Consider the following 23,321-nt stretch of genomic DNA (forward strand, 5'->3'; position numbering starts at 1 on the left):
TCCCCCAGTGGAACACCGTCCTTCAAGACTCCAGCTGCCTCCACCGCCTCACTTCTCTGGTGATCCCAAAGCTTGTCGGGGCTTCATCAATCAGTGCTCTATTCATTTTGAGCTAGCAGACGATCATTTCCCTACTGAGCGTTCCAAGGTGGCATACATGATTTCCCACCTTTCGGGTGAAGCACTGGCTTGGGCCTCGCCACTGTAGGTGAGTCAAGATCCCACTATCTCCAGTCTCCCAGCCTTCCAGCAAGCTTTCCAGAAAACCTTTGATGTGCCCGGCAGGACTTCATCTGCTGCGGGAGCCCTTCTTCGGCTACGCCAAGGTAGTATGACGGTTGGTCAGTATGCAGTTCATTTTTGCACCTTAGCTTCGGAACTTGCACGGAATAATGAGGCCCTTTCTGCAACCTTTTGGCAAGGTCTAGCGGACCGTATTAAGGACGAATTAGCTGGTAGAACCATAACCACTGCCCTGGATGACTTGATTGCCCTTAGCATCCAAAACGATGTCTGCTTCCAGGAGCGAGATCTGGAAATGTCTGGTCCACATCACCCCCAATGGGTTCGTTAGCTCCTGTTTTCCAAAAATCCCCTGAACGATCTACCTCTGTAACTGTGCAGACATCCAAGGAACCTATGCAGTTAGGCTGAACACGCCTCACTCCACAAGAGCGATTGCGTCGCCTAAGACTTGGTCTATTCCTTTACTGCGGGGCTAAGGGTCATGTAATTAAGTCTTGTTCAGTCAGTCTGGGAAACTCTTGGGTCTTGGTCACATTGGAGGTGATCTAGACCAGAACCTGAACTCCGCCACCTTCCCTCGAGTTGTTATACCTGTCTCCATCCATTGGGCTCTGAACTGATATCAGGTTTCGGCTTATGTGGACTCTGGGGTAGCCAGAAATTTCATCGAACAATCATTGGCCGCTAAATTGGGCATTCCTCTTGTCCCCTTGACACCCCAATCAGTTTCTGCAGTTGATGACTCTACCTTGGCCTTAGGACCTAACAGCATAACTATGCATGTGGGTGTTCTTCATCATGAGGAAATCTCCTTCCTGATCCTTCCTAAGTCCTCAAGTCCCATCATTCTTGGACTTCCATGGTTGCAGAAACATTCACGCTATCTTGACTGGAACTCTGGCCAAGTATTGTCTCCCTAAAGTGTGTCTACCTCAGTGTGTACCCGTGGCTGAGGTCATCACCTCTCCGATACTCCTTCCGCATTATCAGGCCTTCCAAGACATCTTTTGTAAGAAAGCTGTTGACCGTTTGCCTCCTCTTCATCCCTATGATTGTGCTATCCAGGAGAATCTGCAGACAGGATTTATCCATAAGTCCAATTCTCCTGCTGGGGCTGGCTTCTTCTTTGTGGAGAAAAAAAATGGTACGCTCCGCCCCTGCATTGATTATAGAGGTCTCAATGCTATCACCGTTAAGAATCGGTACACTTTACGTCAAATTTCTGAACTCTTTGACAGACTCCGAGATGCTCGAATTTACACTAAGCTAGACCTCCGTGGAGCATACAATCTGGTTAGGATCCGTGAGGGTGATGAGTGGAAAACAGCTTTCAATACCAGAGACGGGCATTATGAATATCTTGTAATGCCCCAGCCGTCTTTCAGAACTTTGTTAATGACATTTTTTCTAATCTCCTGTATGTTTGTGTCATTGTCTATCTGGATGACATACTAATTTTTTCTCCAGATTTAAAAATTCATCGTCAGCACGTATGTACTGTTCTCCAAAGTCTTCGGGACCACTGCCTGTATGCAAAGTTTGAGAAGTGTCTCTTCAAACAAACCCAGGTTCCTTTTCTAGGCTACATAGTCAAGGATAAAGGGCTGCTTATGGATCCTCAACCTCAATTGGGCGTACCTGGGGGCCGCGACCTGGTCCCAGCTTGCTGCAAGTCCATCCCCACCATCAGGGGCTCTTGTGAACAAGCAGGCTGGCGCTTAGACTCCGCGCCCTGGGGATCCCCAATTTGAGGATCAAAAAGAGCTCACTACCACAGGTGCTGACAGGGGAAAATTGGGCAGGGCTGATTTGAGATTTCAGTGCAGCAGAGGTACCAAGTAGGCAGCTCAAATAAGATCATAGAACCTCACTGCAATTCTGGCAGATCAACAGATATTTTTCTGTACTTGCAGCATTTTTAGAAAGAGAAAACATAGTCAAATACGTATATACTGCATACGTGTACTAATTTTTTTTTTAACTTCGCCCAGACACACACTTTACACTGTAATGCCATGGCTCTTCAAACAGCAGGAGCATGAGCTTTACTGATTAGAAAGCTGCGAGTCTGACTCAGCAGAAAGTTTGTCAGACCGCCGTATGGAGCGTAGAGGTGTTTGTGTGCTGCCTGTGCCACAGACTTCTGTATTAAGTCCATCACTTAGCATTTGATTGCACACCAAGTTTAACTATACAGTTTCAGTGGAAACTGGGCTTTAAATTGCTTAAACTTCAACAACGATTTAACCACAACTACAAGTCATGCTGTGCAATTAGCTCTTGAACATGAAAAACCATACTGTCAACCAAGCACTTCCTAACCTCATATGTCAACATTGGTGAAAGTTATGCAATAGCATTTAGAAGTATAACTAAATGCAGCCCATAAGGATTTCCCTCACATGTGACAATTACTAGAAATAAATAGATCCAATCTAACTTTTTCCAGATTTTTTTTGGATATATTTTTCTGTGTACACTGACCAGACAGTAAAAGACTGAGCAGTCAAAGTCCATGTCAGCATCTTTTGTTAGACAAACTCTTGTTCTGAGTTCCAAGTTTTCAGTATGTTAGTTCCATTAAAGCAAACTGACTTTTCATACATACCTCCAGAAAGATCCATTTTATTGCTTTGTGAGGGGTCGTCAGGTGACTCTCTCTGTAAAGAGGTGGAACAAAAGTTAGAAGAAAGCAATTTCACACTAAAAAAGAAAACTAAAACCTCTCCATCTAAACTTACTGAAAATCCTAAGTTGTTGAACTGTTTTACAAATGGATTCATCCAGTTCTCATCCTGTTTGTTTCCATTTTTCATCATTCCCTGTGGGTGAAAAAAAGAAATCACTCAAACACAAACTAATGGAAATTAGAGGATAGTAAAATAAAGCTGGCCAAATAAGTTTTTTTTTCCCCTTTATTTAAAGTAGTTGTAAAAGCTCAAGGTATTTTTCCCTTCATGCATTCTATGCATGAAGGTTAAAAAAAAAAAAAACCTTCTGTATGCAGCAACCCACCCTAATACTCACCTAACCTCCCTCTCAATCCAGTGATGTACACTGGAGTCTTGGTTATCCTGGGACTCCCTCTTCTCATTGGCAGTGACAGAAGTGAGCCATTTGCTCCTACTGCTATCAATCCCAGCCAGTAAACCAATGACAAGAGAGGGGAAGGGGCCGAGCAGCAGCTCCATGTGTGAATAGACACACGGTGCAGCGGGCTGCTTGCTGTGGGGGCACCTGACAGGAGGGGCCAGGAGAGTCTGTGGAGGGACCCGAGAACAGGAGGATCCAGGCTACTCTGTGCAAAACCACTGCACACAGCAGGTAAGTATAGACATGTTTGTTATTTTTTCTTCGAAAAACAAGCCTTTAGAATCAGCCAGCAGGCTAAACTAAAGAAAATAAACAGATTTTTTCATCCACGCATACAAAGTCAAGGCAGAAATTCCCCCACTGGGATATTGCCTATGGAAATCAGCTCCTGCTGCTGTCAGAATATACTGCTCACCGGCTGCAGCTGCTGATCAAAAAAAAATTTTCAACTTGTCCCTTTAATAAAGGTCATACAAACTGTTTACTGACTTCAGCTGAGCAAGAAGGCCACACACTGATCAAAATTTGGTCACACGGACTCCTGCTGATCTGGCCCAATTTCGATCTGTGCATGGCCAGCTAAGCATAGGCAAAAGTGCCATTGCAGAAGTCTAACTGCCCACAGAAAAAAACAATAGATGGTCAAGAGCAGATTAAATTAAATACACATGCAAGAATGCAGTTCATACTTGAGTGTGTATATTTTAAATCAAGTGTAGCAATGGGTTAAACTTACCTTCAGGTAAAAAAAAAAATGCAAAAATTAATACAGTTCTGTATTCATGAATACATCTCTAAATGTATTTGTTTTTACAAATGTAAACAGATTAGGAATCTGAATTTGATTTCATATAATTTTCTTGCAATCCTCTTTACAGCAGAGCTTAAATTGGGAGAGCAGCAGCACAAGATATTTGTGATAGAGGAATGACCTTGTCAACTGCTTCTCCCTTCACTGCCCAGCCACAGGCTGGAGGAGTGTCAGGACCTGTAAGTGTTACTTAAATCTCAGAACTGCATGGACATATACAGATCCTTTTGCAGGTAAAACAGCCCCAATACATGTATTTCATCTGTTCATTTTTGTTTGCCTGGAGTTCAACTTTAATCAGGTATCTCACAAGAATGGAAGCTACTATATTGCCCCCATTCTCATTGTACTTAGCCATTTCAGCAGTGTCAATCCTAAGTGTACAGTAAAAAATATTACATTAAAGTTGCTGTCTATGAAATAAACTCAGCAAACATTGAAATGTCTGATGTGGGATTACGTTACACTACTGGTTACCAGAAATCATATAGACCAAATATATATATATATATATATATATATATATATATATATAAAAACACAATCTGATTTTATTACAAAATTTACTTAAAAAAAAAAAAAACCCATAAATGGTACACACATTAATAGATAAGAGAATAATAAAAAAAAAAAAAAAAAAGAGCAAAATACATATATTGCAGGTTTTTCCCGCTTCTTCAGTATCGAAAAGGAGCTTATATAGTATAACAGATTGTGCAGAATAGTAGAATGATCTCCCTATAAGAATACGTTCAGAGGTGTATTTTACCTAGAAACTTAAAAAAATCATCACAGTGGTGCTTGAAGACTGTGCCTGCTGGCCCACTGATGAGACATCCAGACACAAATCACTTGTGGTGTGCCCCCAGGAAATGCACGATGCAGCTATAGTGAGTGGATTTCTGATTATCTTTGAGTTTGGTAAACCAGGATGGCAATCTGTCTTCCTATCTGATGTTTGAATGAGAGTAACCGACTGAGATGGCCGAGCGGCTCTGTATGATCTGTGTGAGTGCTCTGAGGAGTCTTCCTTTTACTCCACTTAGTTTTAGATTCCCATCCTGGTTTACCAAACTCAGAGATGATCAGGGCTTCACTATCTGCAGCATGCATTTCCTTGAGGCACACTATGAATGATTTGTGTCTGGACCTCTCTCCCATGAGCCGGCAGGCATAGTTTTCAAGCAACACTGTGAAGATTTGTGAAGTTTCTAGATAAAAATACACACACCCCTGAACATAGTCTTTTATAGTGATATTCTACTATTCTGCACAACCCATTAAATGTTATAATCTCCTTGTCCATTGCGAAGAAGCAGGTAAAACCCACAAACGTCTTGACCCATTTCAAGGACATGTATTTTGCCTTTTCTTTTGTAAATTCTAGTGTGGACCATTTTTTTTTTAGTAAATTTGTAATAAAACCGTTTTATATATTGGTCTCTTTATGATTCGTGGGAACCAGTAGTATAACTTAAAGTCCCATATCAGAGGTGTTCAATGGTTGCTGTATACTCTGGTTATACCACAAGTGATTTTTGGCAATACACCATACCCCACCATATACCCAATTGCTCACTATTAAATAAAATGAGATATGTTGAAATAAAAAGAATACAGATAGTACCCAGTCAGAGAAGCCCAATCTACTTGCTGCAACTCTATGACATCAGATTACAATGTATCAGGCTCCACAGCAAATAGTGTATACATAGAGAAAAGTTTAGCATATGAAGGTCTATGTGCAGGGCAAGGGTAGAGAGATGGCAGTGAACTGTATGATGTATAGGGGAATGCAAGCAAAATACATACCCATAGGAGCAAAAAATCCAAGGTCTAAATTTAATTTTGAAAACTGAATTGACAAATTGTATCTTTGAGAATTTTAGAACAGTACAAAGTGGAGCTAACCTTTGAAGGCATTTTCTTCATATATGGCGGCCAGTTCATAGACTGACTGTTGTCCTGTGTTGAATTGCTGTTCCACATTCCTATCTCTACATCATCATCATCCCAACCAGAGGAGCGGCCTCCAGTCCCGGTAATTTCATCTCCACACCAGCCACCGTCTTGCATAGATTTGGGACCTGTAAAGTAAACAAGGAATTGGATTTGTAATATATAGTTTTTTTTTTTTGTAAGCAAAGGTGAGAACAACCACTCACTGTTAGGCCCCATTTACACGTACATTTAGGGACGGATTTCGACTTCCTGTGAGAAGTTTAGCAAGGTTTCCGCAAACAGGTGGGGGTGGGAAGCCCCACACAAAGCAATGAGAGGTGGACAGCGCCTGCAGCAACCATTCGCCTGTAATCTGACATGCAGCGATTACCCTGTGGATGACTGGTACTGGAGGCAAACAGTTTGAGTTCAGGGCTGATTATCTACAAGTAATCACTGAGTGTCAGCTGTATGCACCATCAGTCTCTCACTGCTTTGTATGGGGTTTCACGCCTGCCGCAGGAAACCAAATTCTGCCATTAAAGGCATGTGTGAATGAGGCCTTTATGAAAATTAATTTTCACTATAACTCATACCGGGTTTGCCTGGAGCCTGCTGGCCAATAGGAGTTTGGCTCCAACCAGATGCCACCTCTGTATTTTGGTCCCCCCATCCACCACCAGTTTCCATAGGTTTACCCCATGCAGAAGTACCATTATCTACTGCTGGCGTTGGAGTCTCTGGCCAAGACTCACCCCATCCTACAACAAAGAAAATAAAACTATTGAATGTATGAACAAGCACAATACTCGCTCAAAAGCGGATTCTTTATATAAAACTGAAAAGTAATTTTGGATGGACTCTTACATCTAAAATCAATTATAAAATCCAAATTGCATAAGTAAAATAAGATTTTAGAGCCATTCCAAACTCAATTTTCAGATATACAAAGAAATCCTAAAATTGGTTCAACGAAGCTGTGTAAAGCAAGAGAAATTAAAAACCAAAAAACAACTACATATATTTATGTGAAAACCAAACAGGCTCAAACCTAAATTCAAGAGATTTAACACTGTATATACAAAATGCAACCATTTAATGTTTAACACCTTTACACAGAGTATATAAACAGTACAAGGAACCGCTTTTAGGTACCTGCTTATACCTTGTAATAATCTTACCAAGTGCCTTTGGCGCCCTGAACCTTGGGCTACACAAAAAGTCTTCTGCAGAGTATGAATAGGACTGACTGTCATTTGCCCCCTCATTATTGGTCAATATCATGCTTTCAGACCAACAGTGGGACCTGCTTGTCAAAAGAATGCAGGCTAGCCTTTCACTTTCTCAGCAAAAGTTGATATGTACATATTTAAGTATTCTAAGGTTTCTGGATTCTCCAGAATATCCTACAGCAAGACATGAACAGGTTTTGAAAATGTCTTCTCTTCATGTTTACTGCCACTTTACTTAATTTTTACTTTACAGCGAATCTGTGCTTTGTCCACAGAGGGCATAACAAAAGGTTAATTTCATTTCCTACTGCTAGGAGCATAAGGAAAGCCCTGTGTAAGAGCCCTTGGAGTTGTAGAATACACAGGGCTAGGGAGTCCATGTGTGATGTTTGGTGCTGTGAGGGAAAGGGACTGCTCTCCATATGGAGACTGGTCATCGCCTTGTGTACAGTCAAGGATCCAATACACTTCTTAAGAACTGACTTGAAGTCTTGGCTTTGGGGATGCCAAGAAATGCCAGAGAGACCCTCAACATGTTTAAGTGACAACTACTACTGGAAAAGGATTGGGTAGAATAACCCATAAAAATATTTAACAAAAAAACAGGATACAAGTCATTGCCACTTTAATATTGCTGCACTTCAGATTAAAGCTAAAAATAGTGGAAAAATAGCCTGCTAGGCAGGGATTACATTACAGACATTTTTAGGCATGACTTAAGATTGACATGTGTGAAAGGCTTCATTACAAAGATCCGAAACACTTACCAGAGCTGTTACTGTTGCTCTCTTTGTTTGGCACGGCACTTGGTGTTGGAGGCAGATGATGCACTTGAGTTTGGTGTTCTGCCCCGCTTGTTGCGGCATTGGAGGTGTTTTTATCCCACATGTTCACATTCTTGTATTTGTAATGGTTGGGATCACCCCAGGCTGCAGTTCCATCATCTATTTCCATTTTGCGTCGGATAGACTCCGGAGAGGGCTCTTCCCAACCTGTTGGCTCTTCTTCCCTTGTTGGAGTTGACATTGGTCCACCTAACCATCCAGAAGGTTTGTTGGTAGCAGGCTGTGCTACCCACGACCCAGTCTCTTGCTTTTTACCCCATTCTGATGAGTTATTTGATTGAAGGTTTTCACTCTCCATTTCAGCTGGACCACATTTGGAAGAGTCTCCTCCTCCTTGGCTGGACTTGGCTGGCTCTGTCCATCCTTGGTTAGCATTGGCTTTAGACGGCTCATTCCAGCCTGATGAGTTGTTTGCATTCCCGCTACTCCAGGAGGTGGATCTTGTATCTCCTCCCCATCCAGACCCAGATTTGTCACCATCACTGCCAGGACCTGACTTGGCTACTCCCCAATGATTACTTTTGGAATTGTCCCCCCAACCATCGCTACGGTGTCCCTCCCACCCTTGTTTGACCTTTTGTGCATCATTCCAAGTAGACTTGTCCTCTTTACCATTACCCCATGATTGATTGCTCTTGACTGTTCCAGTAGTAGCAGCAAATTGATCCCCCCATTCCCCTTGGCTTACTGAGCCTTTGGCATCACCCCACCCTGTAGCAGGCTTTGGATCTCCCCACCCAGATACTGATGAGGTATCATTGCTATTAGGGTTGGGCTTCTCCACCCATCCCCCTGAGTTAGAAGTCTTTGACACAGAGGCCCCCCAAGCTTCTGTTCCATTGTCAGTCTTTCTGTCGCTCCGTGGCGAAGCAGCTTCAATGTCCCAGGCAGTGTTCTGTTTAATTGGAGTCTGTCCCCAGCCAGAGTTGCACAAAACCCGAGGATCAAGATCACCTTTATTTACAATACTTTGGAGTAATGCGTGTTGGTCCATCTTCCTCTTGTCCACAGGCTGCTGCCCATCGACCTGCTCACTCTGGCTTCCAGTGCTGTCTACGCTACCTTCACTTTCCCCCGTACCTGTACTTTTGGCCCATACATTGCTCGTCTCATTGACCCTTAACCCTGTTGAATTTTGCCCCGTGTTCTCTTCCTCGGCAGGTTTCCAGGTGTTTGATGCCTTTCTGCCATTTTCTGCATTCACACCGTCATTGGAATGCTGATTATTAGGTTTGTTCCAATCTACATTTGAAATATTAGTGCCAGTGTTTTGTGCTGGGTTTCCCCATCCTCTGTGATTTCCGCCAGTCCCTCCATTTCCACTTCCCCAATGCATATTTTGGGAGTTTACAGTCCCAGACTCCCATAATCCTCCTTTATTCCCATTGATTTTAAAGTTTGGGCCGTTGGGCCCGTTCATACCCGGCTGCATTAAAGTCGCATTCACAGTGTCGCCATTAGCTTGCCCTTTAGGGACTGAACTTTTATCTCCGGAGTAATTTGAGCCGGAGGTACCCCATGTAGTACCGTATGATCCGCCATTTGTTTCCTCACCATTGCTAAGGTGAGGAATGGAAGTGCCATTTGTAACTGAGGGGGTGTGAAGTGGAGAGTGATTCATGTTGCTCGCACTCCAGGCCCCATGCCCTGTAGAGTTAGGCAGTTCATTTTTCTGCATTAAACCAGCAGAGTTTGGTAAACTAGAGGTCATAAAGTTAGTAGTGTTATTTGGTCCAGTCATTTCAGTGTTAAGGTTTTGAGGTTGTCCACTATAAGAAGCCTTCCTTGTACCACTGAGTTCAGAATCTCCATTCTCTTGAATGCCTCCCCAGGAGCTCGGGGCAGAGTTGCCCGTTTTAGGGTTAATACTCCGATTATTAGACACCTGACCTATAGTACTACTTGGAACATTTGTGCCAGAATTATTAGACCCTTTAAGGGTATGTCCATTGCTGTCCAAAACAGGCCAGGCACCGTGGTTGCCGTTCATGTTCAAAGTGCTTGGATTTAGTACTCCATTAGAAGTAACGACGGTGCCCCAAACATTAATCCGGTTGTGCCTACTGTCTGAATTGCTTTCGGGGCCATCCTGACATGTGCTTTTCATGGATCCACGAGTGACACCCCATGGGCCATTAATACTTCCACTGCCTGCATTATTGCTGTTAACCAAAAGTTTGCTTTGAGAACCATGCCCAAGGCCATTCCTTATGGTATCCATTTCCCCTACGTTGTCTCCAAATGGCACAACTTGGCCCTTTTCCAGCCCAGAGTTTGGGGTAGAGTCAATATCCATACATTCTGATGCCAATTCCGAGCCGTTTCCTGTGATTGATGGCCACGCCTCTTTATCTGTGCCGTCTACAATGACTTTTTCCCAGTTTGTGCCTGATTCACCGTTGGAGGAGACTGATCCCCAGTGTGAACTTTCATAGTGAGATCCTAGACTGCCATGATTGAGATCTGGGGAAAGCAAGAAAGGCAAAAGTCAAATCAGATAAAGTTTAGAATAAAACACAAAAAACCCCAAAAAACATTCCACAAACTTTGTGGCACAGGTGATATCCAGTTCATCCAAAATTATTTTTGAGTGGATGTTAGTCTGATTTACCCACTTCCATCTGTATCTCTTGGCATAGTCCACAGAAGTATCTCCACAGGAGTTTCTAGTGAAATCAAGATCAACTTCTCATGGTTGCATAAGGTGAGCAGACTCAAGAAGTCAGATGCAGAAAAATATTTAATCGAGTGCTGGGCAAGATACAAAAGGCAAATGGATGATTCAGCTGTATGAAAATCTACCTTAAACTGAAGTTTTTGGTTGGAATTTACCTTTTACCTTGTAATTTCCAAAGTGAAGGGTAAAACAGACAATGTTTTAACCATACCCCGTGCATCAACTATTGTCACTGCACAATCTCTCTTTATTTAATCTTGATTCTGTGTAACAGTAACATTGCCTTTTTTTTTTTTTTTTAGTATAAATGATCTTAGTAATGTCAGATAATGTTGTATAGACCCTTTTATACAAGGGTTCTTCAAAAAGTTGTTTTATTATATGGATAAAAGTGCAGAAACTTTTTACGTAAATACAAAGTTTGAAATGAACATGGGGCAACCATATTTGTTTATATGCAGGTTCTGTTTCCTCCTGTGCAGTGATTTTCAATGGCTGCACCTCACTGTTGATCTTTGTGCAAATCTATGGGTCTAGATTTACAAATAAACACAATGCACTACTTATGTGGCCAATATCTTACTAGGCAAAGTGAGTAGCTGCAGCAACAAACAGATCCCCTAGTTAAAAAGGCTTTCAAGCGACATAAGATAATGAGCAAATGTTGTGGTCTATGATCCAATTCCTATGAGATCCCTGTATGACCACTCAGAAAAGTTGCTCGGGTTGGTTGATAAACTGGCCCCAATTGTAACGGCTACTGATAAGAACAGTCCTGTCAGGGAAGAGGACCCACTTTTGCTCTGCTGCAGTTAAACACTAAAGCTAGCCATATATTAATTTTTTTTTTTTCAACCAACTTTGGCGCGGATGGGGGAAAATCACTCCTGCTGTGCTAATGTGCTTTGACCAGTGTTTCCGGCTATAGAGTTCGGGGAAAAGCCATCAAGCTGCATTCACAAAAGTCCTTCAGTAGATCGACTTCTGTACAACCAGTCTGCTCATATGTAGATCAGATGTATGGCTGCCTTTACAGTCACCAAAGGACATTTGCTGTCTCTTGTGTAAACCATTAAAGCAGTTCGTACTTTTCGGTCTCGCACTCCTTTGGTGATTTTGTGTTTTAAATCTACAAGTAAAACTGACTGGGCACCAGTGGGCTCACTCAGTCACTAGCTTCTTAACTATCTCAAAAGTTATAACAGCTAAATTTTTCTAGTTTCGATCACTGCCTCTTTTGCAATGTGCTCAGTGCACTTGCAGTTGTATTCCTCAACAGTTTTTATTTTGCATTTTGAGAATCCATTATAGGAGGAATGCCACATCTGCATTTTGGTTTATTGGCCTATAATTAGAGCTGGAACAACTCTGTTAGGGAAACCTGCCAATGCACTCCACCAGAGACCAAAGGAACCAGCACATAATCCAACTTACCAGAAACCAAGAAAAACAAAAATACCAGCTTCAGGTGGTGCTGACTTTTAAAATGCAATCCATGCACCAGGTTAGTAGCAATCTCATATGATGCGCACAAGTACACAGAAATTAGCATTTAGAAGACACGGAAGCACAGCAGGATTGCAAAACACTTAAAAGGATTTCATCAGACACAGTTGCCATGGGAAAAACAAAAAACGTACATAAAAATGGAAAGATGAGAGTTGTCTAGAAGCAGAAAGTTAAAAATTACAATTTACACAACATATGAAATAATGTGTTTAAACAGACAAGAAACCATGCAACAAAAACACTGGACTAAAACAGAACTGTGGGTTTTTTTTTCCCTCAAGAAATTCTAATACAGTGTGTCAAGTTAGCACCCAGCAACAAACTGAGATCCAGAAACCCAAGCCATGGCTGTGAATGAAGTGATAGTGGGGTTAACTTCCTATTTAGGTTCTCTAAATCCAGAGAAGAGAGGACATGGGGGAAGGAGGGAGGGAGGGAGGGAGAGAGGGTGGAGAGCAGAGTTAGGATTTAATTTCGCTAGAACAATCCTGAAGTCTAAAACCTTTAAAAAAACAGCCAAACAGCTCCTAGCAACAGATCTTAAACTTCAGTCACCAGCTATTCATGTAAGAAAACAGATTCCAGCAGCACTAAATCATTGAGTAAAAATAAACCCATATTGTAAACAGCAGTGACGCAGGTCTAAGTGGACCACAGCTGAGGAGAAAGACGTGGAACTTAAGTAGAAAGGCATAATCCAGAACTCATGCTTTCCCATTCAGTGACTTAAATGCAAACTATGGTGTCCGTTTATGACACAGAGAATAGCTGCGATTCAGAGGATCGCAGCTATTCTCTGGTCATTCACAGTTTATGACACTCAGGAGATCAGCGGAGAACATGTTCAGCCCTTCACTGGCGATCTGTGTTCTCCCTCCAGATTCTCCAGTCCAGAGCTGGAGAATCGGAGGAACCGCAAACTAAGCAGCGATAATTTATCTCTTCTTAGTAAACTGATCTTTTACTGTAATCTCACGAGAATATAGTAAAAGCAGCCGTTTTCCAGCGTTTGTAGACCGTTCTCCCTTCGTTCGGAGAACTGATCTACACCGCTTCATAAAAGGCATTCACAAGAGAACTGTGTTCTCCGAGAATTACGGAGAACTGAGCAGCGATCATTTACCTCTGGTTCATAAACGGACACCAAAGATGGAAATTTTAAGCAAATGTCAAGTGCAGTTTTTCTTCCCCTAGGTGAAAGGCTTGAGGAAGAGTAACAGACCATCTGAAAGATACTGCACTAAAAAGATAGGTCTAATGGGTCAGTCCACCCAACACAGATATGTTCATGTTAGATGCTGGCTAAGGGAATCATCCACCATCTTCTAGTGATATATTGGGGACTACAAGAGAACACTTTCACCTTATGTAGTTTTAAACTCAAAGTTTACTCTTCTTGCTGTAATAGGAGGGCTTAAAGTGAAAATGAAGGCAATTTAGATACACTGCCCAAATTAGTTCATATAGCAGCAGGTTCCCTTCACCTAGCCACCATTGCCGAAGATCCTCAAACACATTTTATTTTCCCTCCTCCATCCCCTTTCCTCTCGGTGCCCATCTCTTTTCCCCCCATTTTTTCCCTCCCCCTTTTCTGTCTACTACCACTGGGCTTGCTAAAAGGTCAATGGAGGTTGGCATTATCTATATGGAGATGAGGAGGTTGATTCCCGAATATTCCCCATACTCATTGTTTGAATACAAGGGGAATAACTCAGCAGACATTTTCTTCTCTAGGCTTAAGTCAACACTTTATTGTTGGTACTGGTAAAAGTTTACGTAAGGATGTTCTTCACGGGAACACTCTTAGGAACATTGTCTCACATATTGTTCTAACCTACTATCTGGGACTGACAATTATACAATATTATTCTAGGAAATTAAATTCCTCATGGCTAAAATGTCTAAATAAAGTTTTAAAAAAAAGATAGCATGGGGGGCTGAGAGATGCCCTGAGTTGGATGGCGTTACTAATAAATGGCTGTCAGTTTTCAATGCTGACTGTGGACAATCACAGTGCAAACATGCTGCTATGCATTTAACAAGATACATGGATTATATGGCTGTTTAATGTTCATAAAGTAATTCTAAGATGAATGTCCACTTTAAACAGCTGCTAATATGTTGGGTGTTCACCTGTTTTTATTTGGAACAATGCTGTGTTGTCTGTAAAATGTCCAATGGGAAGACTAAGATTCCCTGCATTAGTCCTAGGTGAGGCAGGTACACCGTCAAGGTGTCAAAATGGCAAAATCAGTGGTTCTATAGCCTAAACCTTTTTTTACCTTAAAGCATTCCTTGCATTAAGATAAAAATTAGGCAGTAGTATCCCCCCTTAAACTTATCTGAGTCAGCGCTGTGCACATCTGTAGCTCTTCTCTCCCCTCTCCTCCTGGTGTCTCAGTCTTTGCTAAGGCAACGGAAGCCATCGGCTGTCAATCAAAGCCAGTAACGAGGGGGCAGAGCCGAGTCCTGCTGTCTGTGTCTATTGACACAGACGCTCGGGAGCAAGCCTGCCTAGAAAGCGGCTAAAAGCGGCAAGGCATGCCAGCAGGGGCCCCTAGGAGGATCAGGGCTGCTCTGTGCAATTTCATTGCACAGAGCAGGCAAGTATAAACTTGAAACTAGAAGAATAAAAACTGATGGAAAGCATTTGGCAATTGGGCAGAACTACAGTAGGTTTTGTTCAGACTAAGTGTGCTATGAAGCATTTCATTGCATTTGCCAGAGTAGGCAAAAGCCTGGAAATAGGAAATGTTCACAACACATTCAACTGAGGCACCCTGAAAAGTAATGCATACTTTGTTTCTGGACCTTTCATTGCATTGTAAAGGCAGAGTCTACCATTTGCAAAAACGTAATGAGTGCTCCGACATTTATAAAATGTTCGTATTGAAGGCTGCAGAGCATTGTTGACCTTTGGTTAAGAGACTAGGGGAAGAAGCAGTGGACTATGTATGTGCTGATCTCACAGCACTTGCGTTTCATTGAGATCCAGACGTCTCTCTGCCAGGGTGCAGAAGGGACTTGTAGTCTTTCCATTCACAGATCTGTGACTGGATAACCTGGCTATGTGGACAGAACAATGCACACCTCAGCCAAAACAAAACAGATGTGTGCAAAGATAAACACCCCACAATCCAAGTTAATTACATTACATAATCAATATGGGTGCAACATGAAACATGGTCAAAAAGGCAGACTATTCTTTTACTGATATCATTACCAAATTACTCCAAAATATTTAATTAGCGTGTTAATTTTTTAATTTTCACTTGTGCCTAACAAAAGAACAGATTCAAGTGAATGTTTTCCCACAGAAATGAGACACATTTTAAATAGTTTGAAATGCTAAAAAGTATACAGCTAAGCTCCCTGTAATACGAATTGCTACAATGTTTGGTTTTATGTGTAATAGCTGTGTACTGGGAGGTACAACCAATGAATCTGGATCCTCTGCAGACAAGCTAGTAAAGTAGCCTATTACCCACTTAAGAGGACATGCATGACTGCACAACAGAGAGGATTAAAATAATGAATGACTACAGGTCAGGTCTAACGTCTGAGTCAATATTTGTACTTCTATATGCAAATTCAGTCAAAATAATTTAGGTGGCAGTAGCTAATGCGCAGAATGACCTTGGCCTTCAGCTCCCCAGAATCAGAAGCTGTGTGCCACTGCCCCTCTAACTCATTCAGGGGGCGATGTAAACATCAATATTCTGTAACCAGCAACAGCAGGGGTGCTGGCTACACAGAGTTAATATTTGCAGGTTGGCCCTGAGTAACTGTGGCAGGTACCAACGACCATACAGTGGATATAAAAAGTCTACACACCCCTGTTAAAATGTCAGGTTTCTGTGATGTAAATAAATGACAAATAATTTCAGAACTTTTTCCACCTTTAATATAACCTATAAACTGTACAACTCAATTGAAAAACAAACTGAAATCTTTTAGGCGGAGGGAAGTAAAAATAAAAAACTAAAATATGGTTGCATAAGTGTGCACACCCTTAAACTAATGCTTTGTTGAAGCACCTTTTGATTTGATTCAGCACTCAGTCTTTTTGAGTATGAATCTATCAGCATGGCACATCTTGACTTGGCAATATTTGCCTGTTCTTGCAAGGGCATCTCCTGTGCATAGCCCTCTTCAGTTCATCGCACAGATTTACGATCAGATTCAGGTCTGAGATCTGGTTGGGCCATTCCAAAACTTTAATCTTCTTCTGGTGAAGCCATTCCTTTGTTGATTTGGATGTATGCTTTGGGTCGTTGTCATGCTGAAAGATGAAGTTCTTCTTCATGTTCAGCTTTCTAGCAGAAGCCTGAAGGTTTTGTACCAAAATTGACTGGTATTTGGAACTGTTCAGAATTCCCTCTACCTTGACTAAGGATCCAGTTCCAGCTGAAGGAAAAACAGCCCCAAAGCATGTTGCCGCCACCATACTTCACTGTGGTGTTCTTTGGGGATGTGCTGTGTTGTTTTTGCTTTTAGGAGACTTCAGATGTGTTTTTGCAAAATTTAGCCGGGCTTGGATGTTTTTCTTCATAAGAAAAGGCTTCCATCTTGCAACTCTACCTCATAGCCCAGACATCTGAAGAATACAGGAGATTGTTGTCACATGTACCACACAGCCAGTACTTGCCACAGCTCCTTTAATGTGGCTGTAGGCCTCTTGGCAGCCTCCCAGACCAGTTTTCTTCTCAACTTTTCATCAATTTTGGAGGGATGTCCAGTTCATGGTAATCTCACTGTTGCGCCATATTTTCTCCACTTGATGACTGTCTTCACTGTATTCCATGGTATATCTAATGTTTTGTAAATTCTTTTGTACCCTTCTCCTGACTGATACCTTTTAACAATGAGATTCCTCTGATGCTTTGGAAGATCTCTTCGGACCACGGCTTTTGCTGTAGGATGCGACTAAATGTCAGGAAAGAATTACTAGAACAGCGGAACTTTATTTGGGGTTAATCAGAGGCACTTTAAATGATGGCCGGTGTGTACCGACTGTTATTTAACATGATTTTGAATGTGATTGCTTAATTCTGAACGCAGCTACATTCTCAGTTATAAGAGGGTGTGCACACTTATGCAACCACATTTTAGCTTTTTATGTTTACTTCCCCCCCCCCCCCTCCCTAAAAGATTTCAGTTTGTTTTTCAATTGCGTTGTATAGCTTATAGGTCACATTAAAAGGTGAAAAAAAGTTCTGATATGATTTCTTTTGGTCTCATTTTGTTTACATCACAGAAACCTGACATTTTAACAGGGATGTGTAGACTTTTTATATCCACTGTACATGCTGAATGCATATAAACATTAGCACAAAGGGTACATGTGTACAGCATATGGAGAAAATTTTTATGAAGACTCTTACTGCCAGCAAGGTTCTGGGCAAAAAATATGCTCTTGGGCATAAGTCCTAAGGCTTTGCAAATTAGTTCTGATAATCCTGGCTCAGATTCAGTATCCGCCACTTCATCATCCACTGCCAGGCTAATGGCAGGGACTGTCGGCTTTCTGATGAATCTTTCATCCTGTACCATTTATTCCTCCAGGCTAGATTGCTGCAGAGTGTTGTACTGTTACTGGGCTGTAAGAATGAATCAGCGTAGTCATCTTCAATAAACCATGGCAGACGCTTACAATGTCAATCCACCAGGGCTGTTAAAATGCAGTATAACACAATGTATCAGGGTGCCAACAGGGATAACAGGCCAAGTCTGTTTCCTTGCATGTGATGTGATTTAAGCATTGTTTAGAACAGCTGAGCTCTGTAGGGGTTAATCTGTCACAAGTTTACAGCCAACAGAGATGCCACAGAGATTTTTTTTTTTATTTATTTAATGCTACATTTTCATTGCAGGTTTATAAAGGTACTTTCTCACCTGACACATCCAGTATGAACCACCCACTTGCATTGTTTGATTGACAGGTCAGGAGACTCTTGACCTGTCCCACCTCCCATGACCTCCCACTTTGCACAGACCAGGAGTCTCCTGGTCTGGGCAGACTATCCACGCATGTTTACATTCACAAGATACCTGTCCCAAATCTTGCTAATATTATTGTCCATTCACAACAATTCCAGCTGCATGATGGGAATTGCGGCTTTCATAGCAGCACCACATAGTGAGCAGATGTGATACATTCACTGCAATGATACCGTCAGTGGAAGCTGCTTTTTGTGAATGAACTAAAAACCTCACACCAATGTATTTGGGAAACAATGATATTGTATTTTTACGAATTAGCAGGTTCTTATTATACATACCTAACAGTGTTAAACTCAAAAGAAAACATTTATCATACTGCAGCTTACCAATTAGATGTCATGGCTGCATTAATTTCCTTTTTAGGCTTTCTTCTATTTTCATCTGGTGATCCAGCCAGCATGTCTGTTTTTCAGAAACTCAAGCTCTCCAGCAGAATGTATTACTTTACATGGATGAGACAATCCATTTGCCCACTGATTACAAACCATTGTATTCAAACCTGCTCATCCATTTAGCACTCCCATTCCCCCCAGACTGACAATCCTACTGTCTGCTGTGCCTACTGTGTTCATTCATACAGAGTTGGGTTGCACTAATAAAGGAAGTGCGTTACCGGCCATATCATCAGGTGAAAACAGGGGGAAAAAGCCAGAGAAAACCAATGCAGCTACTACATCTGATTGGTAGGCTGCAATATAATACATTTTTAGTTTTGGCTTTAATACCCCTTTAAAGTAGTTGTAAAGGAAAAGGTTGCAGATAATGCATTAACTGCTTCTGCAGCACCCTATAGTAGAAATACTGCTACAGGGTGACAAGGGTGTGCAAAATCACGTATATATACGTGATTTTGCAGCTCCAGATAGGGGGAGCGCGAGCGCCCTACTCGCGCCGCCATTCGCAGTCTAGGCTGTCAATCACCGGGTCCCAGTCGGTGATTCCCTGCCGGCACCCGGCGATCTCTTGAGTATTACTGACAGGGGAGAGACCTGTGTATAAACAGCACAGATCTCTCCCCTGTCAGCTCAGATCTCTCCCCTGTCAGCTCAGATCTCTCCCCTGTCAGCTCAGATCTCTCCCCTGTCAGCTCAGATCTCTCCCTTGTCAGCTCAGATCTCTCCCCTGTCAGCTTCTGCACACTGCTTTGTATGGCTCTGCAATAAATGTTTTTTGCACATTTGGACCGTTCAACTCATTAGGACTATAAAGTGCTTCAGTGTAAGCGTTATGTTCAAGGCATTACCGAAAATGTTTGTTTTTGCAGCTATTTTTCAGTGTTTTGTAAAAAAAAACAACATACTTTTGCACAAAATTTGTCATAGACACCATTAAGACAACTCACAAATAATGGCTTGCAAACACAGTCAAGTGCGACTAAATGAAAGAAGTGTTCCACACATTTCTAAATATCAACTCTGAGATAAAAATACACAAAAAGCAAAGTAAAAACACCTTGCATAGTCTTCATTATTTCCAGGATGACATCTTCCTCATCTGCAGGGTCAGTGCCCATCTCTTACCAGATGACCCTCTAGCATTACAACTCCCTGCATGCTCCTCTCCAATTATACCATCAGGCTGCCTTGGTCGTATCTCAATGCTTATAATAATGCGACTTGGAAATGTGTTAATTTTTGTGAAGAGTCACTGTCAGCAACATGCAAAAAAATCTAAGAAAACCAAGTGCTTTAAATGCATTATCATTCCATACATGTTTTTTTATTTACCTGAAATGTGCCCCTGAACTTGCTAAGACATTTGACTACTTTAGGAAAAGTCTGTTTTCTAATACAGCCCTCTCCTCTTCTAATAACTGGCTGTACTGGCCCAGCTCCTCCATCCTTCCCCTCACGGTCTAACACCTGTTATGTAGCTGCTGGCGGAAGAGGGAAGGGGAATATTACAGAATATAACTTGAGGAAAAGCTGTGTCTGCTGGAGTTACTGACATAACATCCAAGATGGCAGCCCAGTAGCAGTCTCAGGGCTGTTGGATATCTACAAAAGAGAGGCTTTTACAGGTAAATAAAATATATTAAATGCACATATAATCCTATGGGAAGACTTTTGCTAAAATGAATGGCCTGGCTCAAGGTCTCTTTAAAAGCAGTCGTAAACTCTGTATTGTGATTGTAGTTTAAATATTGCTTAAAACGTGCACAGTTTTAGGACACTCACTTGTTTGGCAGTCTGTGATGTCACCGCACCGGTGACATCACAGACTGCCAAACAAGTGAAAATTCACTCTTAAGGAACGGCATGCCCATGCTGTTCCTTCAGAGCCCTGTGCTGTGGCTGTGACTCCTACGCATCGCATCTCAGCCATTCAAGCGGCCATAGCCCACGAACCCAGAAGGTGAAGATAGAAGCCTCTGCAGTGGTGACAGTGCTCTGCTGGAGGGCTTTGTTTCAAGGCAAGCCTTTCATAAAGTCTTTCGTAGTAATTTATTTATTTAGTAATGCCTTTACCTTGCAGGAGAAACTTTTTTTTTGTTTCAAAATATACTACCACTTTAAGGCTTCATAGTGATAGAAGATGCAGTTTACAGCATTAGCATTCATCGTTCTATGAGTTTTACCAAATTCTGTACCAAAAAAGTGTTTTTAAACTGCCGCTTTGAAATACAGCAGTGTGAATGTTGTCCAATTACAAGCCTGGTTTAAGTGTGATGATTCAGCAGGTTTTCCCCAACTCAGATAATGTACCTGGCTGGGGTCCAGATGTGGACTGAAGCTGCTTGTTTTATAGACAACATTTAGCAACCAGTCTATCTCAGAACAACCTGATCCACAGAAAGGACAGGGCTACACTGGACACAAGACAAAGGCAAACCTGTGTGGAAGACCTCTTAAAAAAAAAAAAAAAAAAAATCAGAGCCCCAGTGGGGAAGAACAGTGAACCAATGCTTACAGCATAACCAGGATAACATGCAAGTTGGCAGCAGTTTACAAGCCACAGGTAGCAAGAAGGCGGCTGCAGCACAAGCATACGCAAACAAAAAATGTACAGCTCCAGCACATCCACTGCAAGCACTCAAGCAGCAATACATTCACAAAATAAGTGAATTTAAAATGTCATAAATGTGCAAGCTAGAAATGCTTGGATAAAAAATAAAATTAAATTCACCTAGCTGATTAGGGGAGTGGCTGACCAAATCCCGAATGGGAGGCATGCCTATGGAAAAGCAAAAAAATAAAAAATAAAAAAAAAAAATAAAAAAAAATTAAAACATTATTGTTTATAGATCCATTTTATCCTGCTCTTTTACATGGCTCTCCTGCTATTCACGCATATTAATTTACAGATTCTATGGCTACAGCGATCACAGCAGAAGTGTCTGGTCTAAAATAAACAATTAAACAAAATATTGGCAGTGGAAATGAAAGGATGCAATTGTTTGAAGGGTATTATGAAAATCTACAAAAACATATAAAACTTAATCCAGAAAGCCATGTGTTGTATTCAGTACCATTAAGGGTGCATTCACACTTGCAAATGTGTCTGCCTGGCAATTCGCTTCAAGACCCCCGGCAGGGGTTCCCACAATTAACGGAGAATAGGCAGCCCACTGAAAGCAATGGGAGGCTGCTGGATCTCGCAGCTAAAAAGTACCCACTCACATGTATCTGCTCATGCAGTGATCATATGCAAGCTATCGGCCCTAGACGCAAACTGCGAGTGGGCACATTTAGCTGCAAGAGGCAGCAGCCATTCATTGTTTTCAATGGGGCTGCCTACCTGCAGATAATCATGGGAAACCCCACTGGGGTTCTCGAAGCTAAACACTGAGCGGATGTATTCTCAAGTGTGAAAGCATCCTAAAGCTGCAAATTACATCTGTGTTTTTGTGCAGTTGTGGTGGAAAAGACAAAGAATTGTCCATTTCTGCAATACATGCACATTTCCCCCCATTTTTTGTCTATACACTGCAAATACAGCTATACCTCCTGATCTTCCAGAAATCCAGAGAGCAACTAACCTCCTGTTTGAACTGACAGGGTGAGTTGGGCAGAATGGACAACATACAGTCATGGACAACAATATTGATATTTCTGTCAGATAATGCACCACTTTGCTCAGAAAATTGTTGCAATTACAAATTTTAGGCATTTTCAGGTGCCTAAATTTTCTTTTTTTTTTTAAATTTTCAAATTTTAGGCATTTTCAGGTCCAAAAATGGAGTGGACAAAATTACTGGCACCATCAATTTAATATTTGGCAGCACACTCCTTGGAAAAAATAACTGAAATCAATGGCTTCCTGTAACCATCAATGAGTTTTTTCACCTCTACTGGATTTTTGGAGCACTCTTCTTATGCCAATGGCTCCAGGTCTCTCAGATTGGAAGGGTTCCTTCTCCCAACTGATGTTTTGAGATCTCTCCACAGGTGCTCCACGGGATTGAGATCTGGACTCATCACTGGCCAGTTCAGTACTCTCCCGCGCTTTGTCTGAAACCATTTCTGGGGGATGATGTGTCCTTTGGGTCATTGTCCTGTTGTAGGACCTATGACGGAGACCCAACTTTCTGACACTGGGCCCTACATTGCACCCCAGAATTCTTTGGTACTCCTCAGATTTCATAATGCCATGCACACGGTCAAGACATCCAATGCCTGAAGTAGCAAAGCAACCCCCAAATATCAGTGAACTTCCACTATATTTGACTGCAGGGACTGTATTCTTTTCTACAAAGGCCTCATTGCTATTTCTGAAAACAGTAGAATGATGGGCTTTAACAAACAGCTGTAATTTTGTTTTGTCTGTCCAAAGCAAATTCTCCTAAAAGGATTATGGCAGTGTCAGCAGTGGGGTCCTCCAGGGTCTCCTACCATAGAGTCCCTTTTCATTCAGATGGTGACGTATAGTGCAAGCTGACATAGCTGTACCCTGTGCCTGAAGGTCAGCTTGACTTTGTCTGGAAGTTGATCGAGGTTCTTTATCCACAATTCAAACAATCCTTT

At 41.9% G+C, this 23,321-nt stretch overlaps 1 protein-coding gene across 4 annotated transcripts in view; it reads right to left on the reverse strand.

Moving 5' to 3' along the window:
* TNRC6A (trinucleotide repeat containing adaptor 6A) overlaps positions 1-23,321 on the reverse strand; it is a 147,987-nt gene that overhangs the window by 36,003 nt on the left and 88,663 nt on the right. For 3 of the 4 annotated variants that reach the window (XM_089682420.1, XM_089682423.1, XM_089682419.1), the window contains 6 exons: positions 21,484-21,531; positions 8,091-10,631; positions 6,688-6,852; positions 6,062-6,237; positions 2,988-3,068; positions 2,855-2,906 (listed from right to left, as the gene is read on the reverse strand). In XM_089682420.1, the coding sequence (XP_089538546.1) occupies positions 2,855-2,906; positions 2,988-3,068; positions 6,062-6,237; positions 6,688-6,852; positions 8,091-10,631; positions 21,484-21,531 (3,063 nt within the window). The remainder of the gene's footprint in view (positions 1-2,854; positions 2,907-2,987; positions 3,069-6,061; positions 6,238-6,687; positions 6,853-8,090; positions 10,632-21,483; positions 21,532-23,321) is intronic. The other variant, XM_089682421.1, reaches the window with a different exon arrangement.

The sequence above is a fragment of the Staurois parvus genome, unplaced genomic scaffold (assembly GCF_062004578.1).
Source record: "Staurois parvus isolate SC_StPar_1 unplaced genomic scaffold, SC_StPar_1.0 ptg000289l, whole genome shotgun sequence".
NCBI lineage: Eukaryota > Metazoa > Chordata > Amphibia > Anura > Ranidae > Staurois > Staurois parvus.